Below are 12,628 nucleotides of genomic sequence, written 5' to 3'. Positions count from 1 at the left end.
GAAAGGTAAAGCAGGCATGAGATCATTTTTTTTAATTTTGTTCAAATTAACGCATGCCACTCACACCTTACAGGGGTGAGACTCTCCTGAGAACAAAAATAAACAAGACGAGCAAACGCTCGATCGAGTCACTTTCGCAGTTCTGAATATTATATGAGGCATCAGATGGACAGGAAGAAATTGCTATTCACAACACAATGAGTCACGTTCACATAAAATTTGAGCCCGGTCACTTTTATAGTTTCCGAGAAAAGCCCAACGTTAAGTTGTGTGTTGCCGAACAGAAAAGGCTAGTTATCTCCCTTGTTTTTCTGATAACGTTCGTAAAAGGCTACAGATGTAAATACTTTGATGTAAAGAATAATCCTACAAAGTTTCAATCACATCCGATGAACTTTGTCAAAGATATAAAATGTCTAATTTTTCCTTTGACGCTGACCTGTGACCTTGAAAAAGGTCAAAGGTCAACGAAACCATCGTTAAAGTGTAGAGGTCATTGGAGGTCACGACTAAACAAAATATGAGCCCGATCGCTTTGATAGTTTCCGAGAAAAGTCCAACGTTAAGGTGGTGTCTACGGACGGCCGGCCGGACAGACTAACACTGACCGATTACATAGAGTCACTTTTTCTCAAGTGACTCAACAAAACCATCCTATAGAAGGGTTCGGGGATATGCACACCTCCCCCAGAACATGTTAAAATGCTGCAATAAAATGTGTACAATCTGCTATATTCTGACACAAGAATTCTACACATTTGGACAATGTAAAAACATATTCTCCTCCTCTTTCCATACTCAAACTGCAAAAACAACAACACCCTACCCTTTAGTTTTGTCTCCATCCATGGGGTAGAAGTCATTGACGACCTTGCCGAATTTGGAATACAACTTCTTAACGACATTCTTCAGCTTCTCGAGTCGCTCCGGACCAACTTCAGGGATGTTGTCAACAACTATCACGTTGTCAATTCCGTCTGTTGCCTTTGGCTTTTTCTTCAACAGGTCACCCAATAGTTCTGAAGAGAAAAAAAGATTAAAAATAAGCAGGATTCAGAGGAAGACATATATATATGAGTCATTCTCAGTAATGGAGGTCCAGTGAGAGTGAGTAGGGGTGACACATTTGAAATCATGAAAAAGTAAATTACAAGAAGAGCAAACGCTCGATCGAGTCACTTTCGCAGTTCTGAATATTATATGAGGCATCAGATGGACAGGAAGAAATTGCTATTCACAACACAATGAGTCACGTTCACATAAAATTTGAGCCCGGTCACTTTTATAGTTTCCGAGAAAAGCCCAACGTTAAGTTGTGTGTTGCCGAACAGAAAAGGCTAGTTATCTCCCTTGTTTTTCTGATAACGTTCGTAAAAGGCTACAGATGTAAATACTTTGATGTAAAGAATAATCCTACAAAGTTTCAATCACATCCGATGAACTTTGTCAAAGATATAAAATGTCTAATTTTTCCTTTGACGCTGACCTGTGACCTTGAAAAAGGTCAAAGGTCAACGAAACCATCGTTAAAGTGTAGAGGTCATTGGAGGTCATGACTAAACAAAATATGAGCCCGATCGCTTTGATAGTTTCCGAGAAAAGTCCAACGTTAAGGTGGTGTCTACGGACGGCCGGCCGGACAGACTAACACTGACCGATTACATAGAGTCACTTTTTCTCAAGTGACTCAAAAATTATTTCTACCACGACTTTTTTCATCTGAATCTATTCCTGAGACATTAAAGCATTGTTGTATGTCAATAAAAATGGATTCTATACGTTGGTGTTGTTTTTGTGTGCTTTTCAATTGCAAAGTTCGGCCGTTTCCGGATCGCCGAAGCGTTACACGACTTTCGTGATCAACAATATGTTCAGTCTCATGGCTAATGCAAACACCAACAAATTACTGCAATCGACAGTCAGGAGTTCAGTCTTGGACGTAGCAACACATCTTTGCAAAAACTCACGCTGAATTTGAAGTTACGGGCTTTGAACAAAAAATTATGAATGTCGTAACGCATCGTATCCGGACTCGATGTGCGAACATCGGACAGCAATGTGATCCATGACTTTGCCACATCACGGCTATTTTTAGCTCTTTGGCGCACAGGAAGTTCGAACAAGAAAATAGTCCTTTGAATCACAGCCAAATATTCACAGAAAACACCAGAATCATATCATTTGCTGAAACTCATGGCGTCGTTTCCTGACCTACGTTACGACTGAAGATGGTTTTTGGCTCACGTAAGTGTAGCCTATGCGATCGTAACTTTGTCTGTCTGTGCGTTTGTGCGTGTGTGTGTGTGCGTGTGTATCAGGCATGGGAATTGAAAATAGTAAAAAAGGCGGAAAATTTATAACTGAAGACGCAAAGCGTCAAGTCGACGGCGCGAAGCGCCTAGCCTTACTAGGGGGGTCCGGGGGCATGCCCCCCCGGAAATTTTTTTTCTCCAAAGAACCCAGATGGTGCAATCTGGTGTCATCTGAGCTCCAAGTTTGCCATTAAATTCTGTTTTTAGAATCAGAGTTTTTAGTACAAAAATGTACCAAATTTTGCTTACATGTATTATATATGTGCACGTCCTAGATACTGGGAAATACTATGGGTTGTCAACTTAAAATGACTGTCACAATATCTCTGAGCAATGGATGACAAAGGGGATGCTTTGATGTCAAAGGGGATGGATTTGACTTACTGTAACAACCAAGTTTGGGTTTCCAAACATTGCTGTGGGTTTTAAACGATTTAATTTTTAGCCAAAATGCCCCCAAAACAGCACCTAAAACTGGGACAAAAATACACCAGTCTGTGTTGCAGCTGTACATAATGGAGAATAAAGCTCTGTGAATTTTATTGTGATGTTTATGGGTCAGCTGAAGGATTATTCTCGACATACACACTCAAGAATTACATCTATTTTTCTTCTTCTGGGAGTTTGATCGGCAAAGAAAACACGTAATCGTGGGTTACCGTCGTTTCCGGTTTCAACTTCATCAAAAAATGCGATCTGCTGAACAAAGGAAACCTCAAAGTTATTCAAAGTCATTATTTATTTATTTCAACAACATTTAGGTTTTCAAAACACAGCACTACGGTAGGAAACAAATTTATTTCAGCTTATAATCGCGCTTGAATGTACCCCACCCTTGTTTCGTTTCCATCTGTAACCCACGAAAGCATGGCCACAGCAGACGACAAATCCCGCATTGCCTATCACACACGCGTTGTGAGATCGCGGGAACACCGTCGAAAGTTCCATTCATGACGTTTGACCCGGTCATGTGAATAGACAATGAGAATTTATCCACCCAATCGTATTCGTTTCCGGTTTTTGAGACGTAACTCACGACAGACCACGCTGTATCTTCACTGTTTGAGACCTGTAAAATCTTTTTTGACAATTGTAGCATATATTCATCGACGAATTTTGCGATATTTTGCTGATTAAAGCTTGATCTGGTGCAAAGTTTGAGCAGCACATGATCGGCGCCATTATGAAATTTTCGATTCTTCTACAACGCACGATCGACAATCGATTAATTCTCTCACTTAGGATTGTCGCTTATGGAAACTTGAAAATTTCAAACTTTCATGTATGCATAGTTATTTATCTATGTAGTCCACATGCAATAATCAAGTTTTAGTTCTTTTCTTTGGAAATAAAAGACATTACGAACTATGGTTTCCATGAAACTCACGACAGTATTATCTCTATACACATAAACCCAGTGAGCACAGATCGAAAACTTTTTGCTCACTTAAATCTTTCTATCATGTATTAAAACCCAAAAGGGTGCCCAAAACGCTAGTTGCTACATTTGACCTACAAAAAAAACTTTTGCGCCTGGACATTGCGTGGGTTACGGTTTCCACTTTCTACTTCGATCTAGTTAACTTATGGAAACTTGTAATTTCAAACTTTCATGTTTGCATATTTATTTATCAATGTTGTCCACATGCAAATTGCAATAATCAAGTTTTAGTTCTTTTCTTTGGAAATAAAAGACATTACAAACTATGGTTTCCATGTAACTCACGACAGTATTATCTCTATACACATAAACCCAGTGAGCACAGATCGAAAACTTTTTGCTCACTTAAATCTTTCTATCATGTATTAAAACCCAAAAGGGTGCCCAAAAGGCTAGTTGCTACATTTGACCTACAAGAAAAACTTTTGCACCTGGAAATTGCGTGGGTTACGGTTTCCACTTTCTACTTCGATCTAGTTAACTTATGGAAACTTGTAATTTCAAACTTTCATGTTTGCATATTTATTTATCAATGTTGTCCACATGCCACATGCAATAACTGAGCTAAAGTTCTTTCCTGTGGGATATTGAAGCCTAAAGTGGAAACCATGTAACCCACGACATAGAGCGTACTGCATGTGTCTAATTGTCATTTCTAAAGAAACCCCGATATGAAAGGTCCTCTCTTTGACAGAAAAAGATACAGGCATGTCTTTTGCACTTAAAAAAGAGTATTTCACTCAATTCAGTCCTACTTTTTTTCCTGGTGTCCATGTCCCATAGTTGTGACCCAGTATCTAGGATGTGCACATATGGTTTAAATTTCAAAAAAAATGTTATCTGTTGAGACAAACAGGAAAATGTAACTTGTAACACAATCTGTGCAATCTTGTTTACTTTCAAACATAATAGTTCAATAACTGAGGCGGGCGGTAGCAGTGCGTAAAGAAAGTACGGAAAGTTTTCGCGGGCTTTTGCGCAAAGGCCAAAGTAACCGGTGCTTTTTTTTTCTTTGCCTCCCCCCTTTATTTTTTCGGCGGACACTTTTGCATTTTCGGCGGAACAAAAAAAATAATTCGGCGGAAATCCGCCATTCGGCGGACAATTCCCATGCCTGGTATATGTCTGTGGTAGAAACTTTAACATTTCCGAGTCTATGTGTGAGTGGTTATCCAAGACTATGGATAAAGCTCGCATAAGATTACGTCACGGTCAAAAGTGTTTGACGTCAATTAATGCATCATGACGGCATGCCTCCCTGTAGTCTTTCTCTCTCGCGTGGTGTGTGTGGTCTCGGTCATTGTTATTTTGAGCGGGCCGAGACTATTTGGCAGTCGTGTCCCTGTAAGTAGGCTACATGCAGACAGACAGATCTAGATCTAGTGTCTCTCTTTCTTGCACAGTGTCACCTAAGCTTACTGTGTGTGTGGGTGTGTATGTGTGACGGAGTGATTCAGTTTGTGTTACTGTTTGTCTATTTCTTACGTGAGCCTTGAAGTTGAAGGCTTCGCCTCTTGTTACTTAATTGTCGAGCCTGCAAAGCTTTGTCACAAACTTACACACCGCGGATGGCGACAATGTAGTGTCGGAAGGATATCGAGTGCAAACAGTCTCTCAAAACGCGAAGTTTAGCGGAACAAAGCAGCCAAGAAGTTTTCGTATCCTCTGATCGTCGATGTTCGACATTCATCAAGTACTTAAAATGGGTAATCTGAACGCAACAGGAACTTTCAACAAATACAGCAAACTCTGACGAATTGTGTTTTGTGTAGTTATTTTGGGTCAGACGGGTTTTGCCGGCAGGAAAGGCCAAACAGTGCAGATTCATGTCTGTCGCACAGGAACCGAAAGTGGTTCAAGCATTTCGTTTCTGTGTTGCGACATTCACCTTAGTTTTGTTCCAAATGTCATTTTTTTACCAATATTAGTTGAAGTCCTTACCTTTCATAACTAGAATGTGTTGGGTAGAACACAAAAATACTGCAGAACTGATAAAAAATGCACAAAGGATTGAAGGCTTAGGTGGTTTAAAGTTGGAATTTGGTTTCCATGTTACAACATTCATCACGTAAATACAACACTTTAAAAGTAATAAAACGTCTCTTATTCAGCAACCAATTACTCTTTTTGTCTAATTTTTGTATTATTATGTATAGCAAATAGACTTCATAGTAAAAACAATTATTTTGTATTTCTTGACACTTTATTTTTTACTTTGTAAATTGTATGTAACACTTTGGACCACCATTTTTGAGAATGAACCATATATATATATATATATATATATATATATATATATATATATATATATATATGTGCATATTTTACCTTCACTGTGCTTCCTAGCTTATGGACAACCCAGAGCCTCACAAAAATGTCTGAATCTCTGGAACTATGCAGAGTTTTTGTTTGAGGCTCTGTGTAATCCCTAAACACCAGAGGACCTTCCCACTGACTCAAATGTTTACCTTCTATGTATATATACGACTTGTGTCTGTGTGTGTGTGTGTGTGTGTGTGTGATTGATCGCCATGCACGGCCAAAGTTCTCGATGGATCTGCTTCAAATTTGGTGGGCTTATTGACAGAGACCCCGGACACAACCTCATCGATGAGATATTTCAACACGTGCTCTCAGCGCGCAGCGCTGAACCGATTTTCGTTTTTCACTGCACGTTACTATTTTTAGATCTCCCTTCCTTCGTGCGCTGGCGTCAATCGATATTCCCGTTTGTACGTTTATATTTAGAAGGTCACTGCACGTTACTATTTTTAGATCTCCCTTCCTTCGTGCGCCGGCGTACACCCGGCAAAGCCGGGTCCCCGGCGACGGCCGGGTATTCGGCTCTACTTCTTCCCGGCGAAGCGGGTAATCATCTAGTTGTAAATAAGCTAACAAACTATGTCTTATATATTGAACTACAGAGTCGGGATGTTGTGCACGACACTGGTAAACTGGAATTTCAGAAGGAATGATTTTACAGTGTTTCATCCGTATCCAGATGATGTGGAATGTGTACAAGTATAACCCATACTCTTATGTTGCATTCTTCTTTATGGCCTAGGTCATTTCAACTTTCACTCCTACTAGTACTACTCTACCACAATGTCATAGCTCCATAAAATTCATTGTCTTAATTCAACGAAACATCATCAGCCAAAATCAGTAACTGTTTCACTCCCTGATTAGAGTGATTGCTACCACAATGGCTTAATTTTTGATATTATGTTGAACCAAACCCGTACAAATTATAAAATGGCAAGCGATTCACAGAGCACGGCACGTTGTGCAGCGCAGCGATTCCCAGAGCGCGGCTATTGCTCTCACCAGCGCAGATTGTTGACGCGCTTTATTTTTGTACATGCATGATTATCAGCAACATTTTACACTCTTTCTTTGGACACTCAAAAGCAACTTCAGGGCTGCAAGACAACAAAATTGCACTTTCTGCAGACTGAATATACGCGTTCAAATCAACCAGAAAAAAACCCACTGAAAAAACGATCTGCGCATGCGCGAATTCCAAAATGGCTGCTGAAGTGTTAACTGGTATGACACCGATTAACAGTTCTGCGGCACTGTACTCGGATAATTGTTTAAAAACGTCATCCCAGTTTAAAAACTCAGCTCCTTTCCATATAGTAGAAGCCATTGCAATGACATGTAGTGATATGACTGCCAAGTATTCAAGTCACGAACTGAACAATCCTTCTCATTGCGGTCAATGCGCATGCGCTAACATGGGGAGATTAATCAGGTCGTGAACAACATAACCCTAACCCTAACCCGAATCCTAACCCTAACCCGAACCCTAACCCATGGTTCGATCGGTCAAAGGGTCGCATTTTGTAAGTCCAAGATTGGCGGATGCGCATTGACCGCAATGAGAAGGATTGTTCAGCAGAGGTAGGCACGTTTTTACATCGGCGCAGCGATATATGGTGAATTCAGTTGAAAGAGAGAGAATGGAGCTCTGTTTTTCGTTTCTCAAATAGATCAGATAGATGTAGCTGTTGTAAACTTTGCGATTGTGAAGGAAATGTATCAGCAGAATACATCGCGCGTCGTGAATCGCAGCGCTCCTCGTAGCGCCGCGCGTTGTAAATCGCAACTCTGCACAACACGCCGCGAATCCACTTCGTTATAAAATCAACTTTTCTCAGCTAGCTCAAAGTCAAAATTGTTTTCAATTCCAGTAGTATTCTATCATAGTTAAACATGAAACTTCAAGACGCGAGATCAAAGTAGGGACTACTGCTATGAGGGAGGATCATTCCGCCGCCACCGCCGCCCCCCCCCCCCCCCCCCCCCTCGGTATCTTCCAGTTCTCTGTTGTGGGTCAAAATTAGTGATACTGATAGTGATAACTGATACTGCACGTTTTTATGATTGTAAAAATATGTATAAATCTGACACATGTTCTTGTGTCCATCACTTCCCAAACTTATTTTTCTCCCTCATCTCCCTTTCCCTCCTCCCCCAACCCCCTTTTTCGGTAGACAGGTTGTGATAATGTTACAATATGCGCCGACTGACAGTCGGCAATGACGACATCGGACATGCCTACAGATGGCGGCAAATTTGCCGAGATATTTTCACTAGAAAGTAACAAACAAGAGCAAAAGACGGTTACATCCTGAAATATGTGTTGAGTATCACTTAACACCAGATTCTACTTGAGAAAACTGCTCTTCATCTGGCACAAATGGTGCCATCCTGCATATATCTCATTCGTTGACACCGTCAACGCCTTCAACTTTCAAGTCAAAACTAGACACGTACAGGAACTCTACTAAGATATATATATATATACATCCCACGCTGCCTATGCTAGAGCCCACGCACAGCAGCTTATTTTCATACCAAGATCGGCGAACAGGTTTTCTAAAAAGCTACAACGTCGCACAACTACAAGTAAGTAAGTACAAGTAAGTGACGAACAGGTCAGCGAAGGGAGCATATTGTGTGCAACAGTGCCACAAAGAAACGAATACACTCGAATGACATGAGCATTACCTTCATCAGTGACATCGTCAACAAAATCATCGGGGTCGCTGAAGTCAGGTTCTTCTTCCATTTCCATCTCGTCTTCATCTTCGTTCTGTGATTCGCTTTTACGCGATCGCTTGCCTTCTGTTCCTGCCGCCATCTTGCTAGCTATCCGCATGGTCTCGCACCGGCGAAGTACGGCTGCGCACGCACCATTCAGATACAAACAAATTTCCGGTGGTTTGGGAGTTGGTTATGTCCCTTGGAACCCTCCGTGTCTGAAGACCGTGCTGACATTCCGACACCGATCAATGCACAGCGTAGTGACGATTGCAAACAAGTTCCGTAACTCTTATCTTCCGGGCCTTACCTCCCCCTGTTTTATGATTCCCCAAAACAAATGAGTTTGCTTGCCCTCGTGTCCTTCGTCTTTTTCTTTTGCAGTCAGTCCTGTCAGTGTCACGTCAAACCTACAATAACGTCACGGAACACGTGAAAGAAAGTTATTATAAAACGAAAACCTTCAACAATCGTTATACCCCTCAACTCCATGAGAAAGCCCTTCCAATTAAACATTATGCAGAAAATCTCCTCGACAACATAAACAAGCAGATAAAAGACATTGAACCTATCTCGGCCCCAATATACCCGCCGTGGTTATTAGAACCCCCCCAACATCATCTCCAAAAGTAAATATAATCTCAAAAAAACCGATCACCTGTTGTATTTGGCCACACTGGCAAAAGAAACAATAAACAAGAAATATAGCCACTTTTTAAAAGTATACACAGACGGGTCGAAGCTGCCAGACGGCAGAGTGGGCTGTGCCTTTGTAATCCCAGAATTAAAAATCGAAAAGTAAAAATTTAATAAAGGCATTTCAATTTTCTCAGCAGAACTATATGCTATCTTTATGGCAGTTTCATTTATTAACGATATGCCAGCCTCACGCGCAGGAGTGGTAATCTGTACAGATTCCAAATCTTCCCTAGAAGCCCTAGAAAATGGGACAAAAAACAGATCAAATATGCAACAAGAAATTTTATTTTTATGCCATCAAGTAATCTTACAGGGCACGGCCCTAGACCTAATATGGATTCTCTCGCATACTAACCTAAGAGGAAATGATCTAGCCGACACTGCAGCTAAGAAGGCTGCCCTTTCCTCCTCAGTCAACCGAAATTAATATTGGCTACTCCATCTCAGAATACCATAGCTTCCTAAACGCATTTTTACACCTCCGGTATAGGGGTGTGTATAGGTTTCGGTCGATGTGTTTGTTTGTTTGTTTGTTTGTTTGTTTGTTTGTGTGTTTGTTTGTTTGTTTGTTTGTGTGTGTTTGTTTGTGTTCGCAAGTAGATCTCAAGAATGAACGGACCGATCGTCACCAAACTTGGTGAACAGGTTCTATACATTCCTGAGACGGTCCTTACAAAAATTGGGACCAGTCAAACACACGGTTGGGGAGTTATTGGTGGATTTTAGTTTTTTGGGGGGATCAACTACGGCATAACTCTTCCTTATCTTCTCCATGTTTTCAGCGTTTACCTCCCTTCTGTGAGGTTACCCTCATGGACTATATAAAATCTTATCTTATCCTCCTTATCCTTATCCTTCCTTCGTATGGTGCACTATAGTATGAGGGGGCATCTTCGGATATTCCCGGCGTTCTGTTACTATTTTTAGAAGGTCACCGCAGTGTCCAGAACGTAAATTGGATCCGTAAATTATCCTCACTGTAAAAGTGCAAAGGTCGAATCAATTTATAGCCACGCGAAAAATACACTCTCATCTATCTCTATATATTTATACAATAGATATAGATATATATATATACGGCTTCTCTGTGTGTGTGTGTGTGTCTGTAGAAAACACCTATGTATTGCACAGTTCTGTTTGTCACGGATGTGGTACCTAGGGCGTCGTCGACAAGTTCACATGTGGCGGCGTAAGTGCTGCGCAGATTACAATGTTCGAGCCAACACAGTGCAAAACTCAACAAAAGAGGAGCTACAACCGCATTACAATCATGTCCAAAACAAAAAGACCCACTTTGGCACTACTTTCTCCTCACTGGCTCAATTCAATGCTTCACTCTTTAGTGAAATCAGTGTCGACCCAAATGATGTGGCCCAAAACCCCATATCTCGTGATCCCTCATGGACAATGAAAGAAATGAATTTTGACACAGAATATTGCACAGCTACAAAGGATGATCAGTTATTACTCAGGATACAAGCCCTTGAGCACATTGATACTGTATACAAAGGCCATGTTCATGTTTACACAGACGGGTCAGTGTTGGATGACAAGAAGGCTGGCGCAGCTTTTGTAATCCCCAGCGATGACATGACTGGGAAATTTAAACTGTGCAACAGAAACTCGATCTTCTCAGCTGAGCTCCTTGCCATCTGCATGTCGCTTGTTCATCTCAATCTCAAGAACACTCCTCCTCAAAAGATAGCTATATTCTCTGACTCCAAAGCAGCCATTGAAGCATTAAGATCTAACAAAAGATCAAAAAGACATGATCTTGTCATTGCCATAAAGGAGCTGGCAAATAAAATTATAAAAAAAGGAAGCGAGATTAACCTGGTCTGGTGTCCAGCACACGTGAACGTGCCTGGCAACGAGAAAGCGGACAAAGCCGCTAAAGAAGCTGCCCAAGGCATAGGCGCCTCCGAGGTAGACCTGCCATTGTCTGCTTCTGAGATCAGTAGCCTTACAGACTCTCTTCTCTGGAGAGAATGGAGGAACAAATATATGCACAAGGCTATAAGCTCTGGCTGGCTCATTCGGGAAGCCCCATCAAAACAGATGAACACCTATAATGCATGCCCACGTGTAATAAAAAGGATTAACCGCCTAAGGGCAGAAGCTGGGAATTACCAATTTCTAGAGCTTAAATGCACCTGTCAATCCGACCTCACCATTGCTCATTTGACTTTGGAGTGTGATTTGAACTCATGCCACTTTCAACCCCTGACTCAGTTTATAAACTCAAATAGAAATATTCTGCCAAATACCTCAAAGGAAAAATTAAGCTATCTTTTAAGTTTTAATAAAGACCTTGGGTGGCAAGGTCCCAAACTTATCGCTGGACTTATGCACACGCACCCACTTGGTCCCTGGATATGAAGAGACGTTGCTGCGGCTGACGCCATTGCTTCTCATACAGCTACTATATATTTTTATCAGAACTTTTAAAAATACCATTTTATATCCAAGTATCTCTTAACACCATTTTTAATTAGATGAGCGAGAGTGTGCGGGGGGCGGGAGGGTGGTGAACCACTGTACATAAAGGGAAAGTTTGTGTGCGTGCCTGTGTGTGTTCTCAATCTAAGACAAATGTCGCCAATGTTTTTACAGAGTGACGTTAAATAAACGATTTTATCATGATCATCAATCGACAAGTATGGGACTCGACATGATATGATCAGGAATGGCATTATGGCCCCTGAATCATGTTCGTGCTGTTCCCATTCCACGAGTCTGGAAGGGACCTAAGCTTGACGGGTCCATGGTTCGAAGCCGGCGTACAGTGCGCCACTCAAGCCGGTTATTCGGCTCTACTTGCTACCCGGCGAAGCGGCAGATACACCCCGAACAAAATCTGGTCGATGAGATATTTCAATACCTGCTCTCAGCGCGCAGCGCAAACCGATTTTGGTTTGGTTTTTTTCGGGATCTTTTGTTTTCTGTATGCGGTCAGTAGGTGTTACAGAAAGAGTTATATTGATTTGTCTTTTTCTCCGCCTGTCTCTTTGTCCACTCAATCAACTTATTTTAACCACACTTGTTAGCAGTGCCTTCTCAGTTGGTGGCCGCAGTGAGAATGGTAAGGACGGGGGTGTTTTTCCTACCTCGGAGGAATTTCTTGTTA

At 41.4% G+C, this 12,628-nt stretch overlaps 1 protein-coding gene across 1 annotated transcript in view; it reads right to left on the bottom strand.

Annotated features, from left to right (window-relative positions):
• Positions 1 to 8,938, bottom strand: part of LOC138960035 (eukaryotic translation initiation factor 3 subunit B-like) — a 29,165-nt gene extending 20,227 nt beyond the window's left edge. Inside the window, exons 1-2 of the mRNA XM_070331757.1 lie at positions 8,770 to 8,938; positions 827 to 1,019 (exon numbers count right to left, since the gene is read on the bottom strand). Of these exons, the coding sequence (XP_070187858.1) occupies positions 827 to 1,019; positions 8,770 to 8,920 (344 nt within the window). The 5' untranslated portion in view covers positions 8,921 to 8,938. The remainder of the gene's footprint in view (positions 1 to 826; positions 1,020 to 8,769) is intronic.
• Between the last annotated feature and the right edge of the window lie 3,690 nt (positions 8,939 to 12,628).

This window comes from Littorina saxatilis, linkage group LG2, assembly GCF_037325665.1.
Source record: "Littorina saxatilis isolate snail1 linkage group LG2, US_GU_Lsax_2.0, whole genome shotgun sequence".
Taxonomy (NCBI): Eukaryota; Metazoa; Mollusca; class Gastropoda; order Littorinimorpha; family Littorinidae; genus Littorina; species Littorina saxatilis.
The sequence above is the reverse complement of the archived record's forward strand: the minus strand, read 5'-3'. Positions and strand labels throughout refer to the sequence as shown.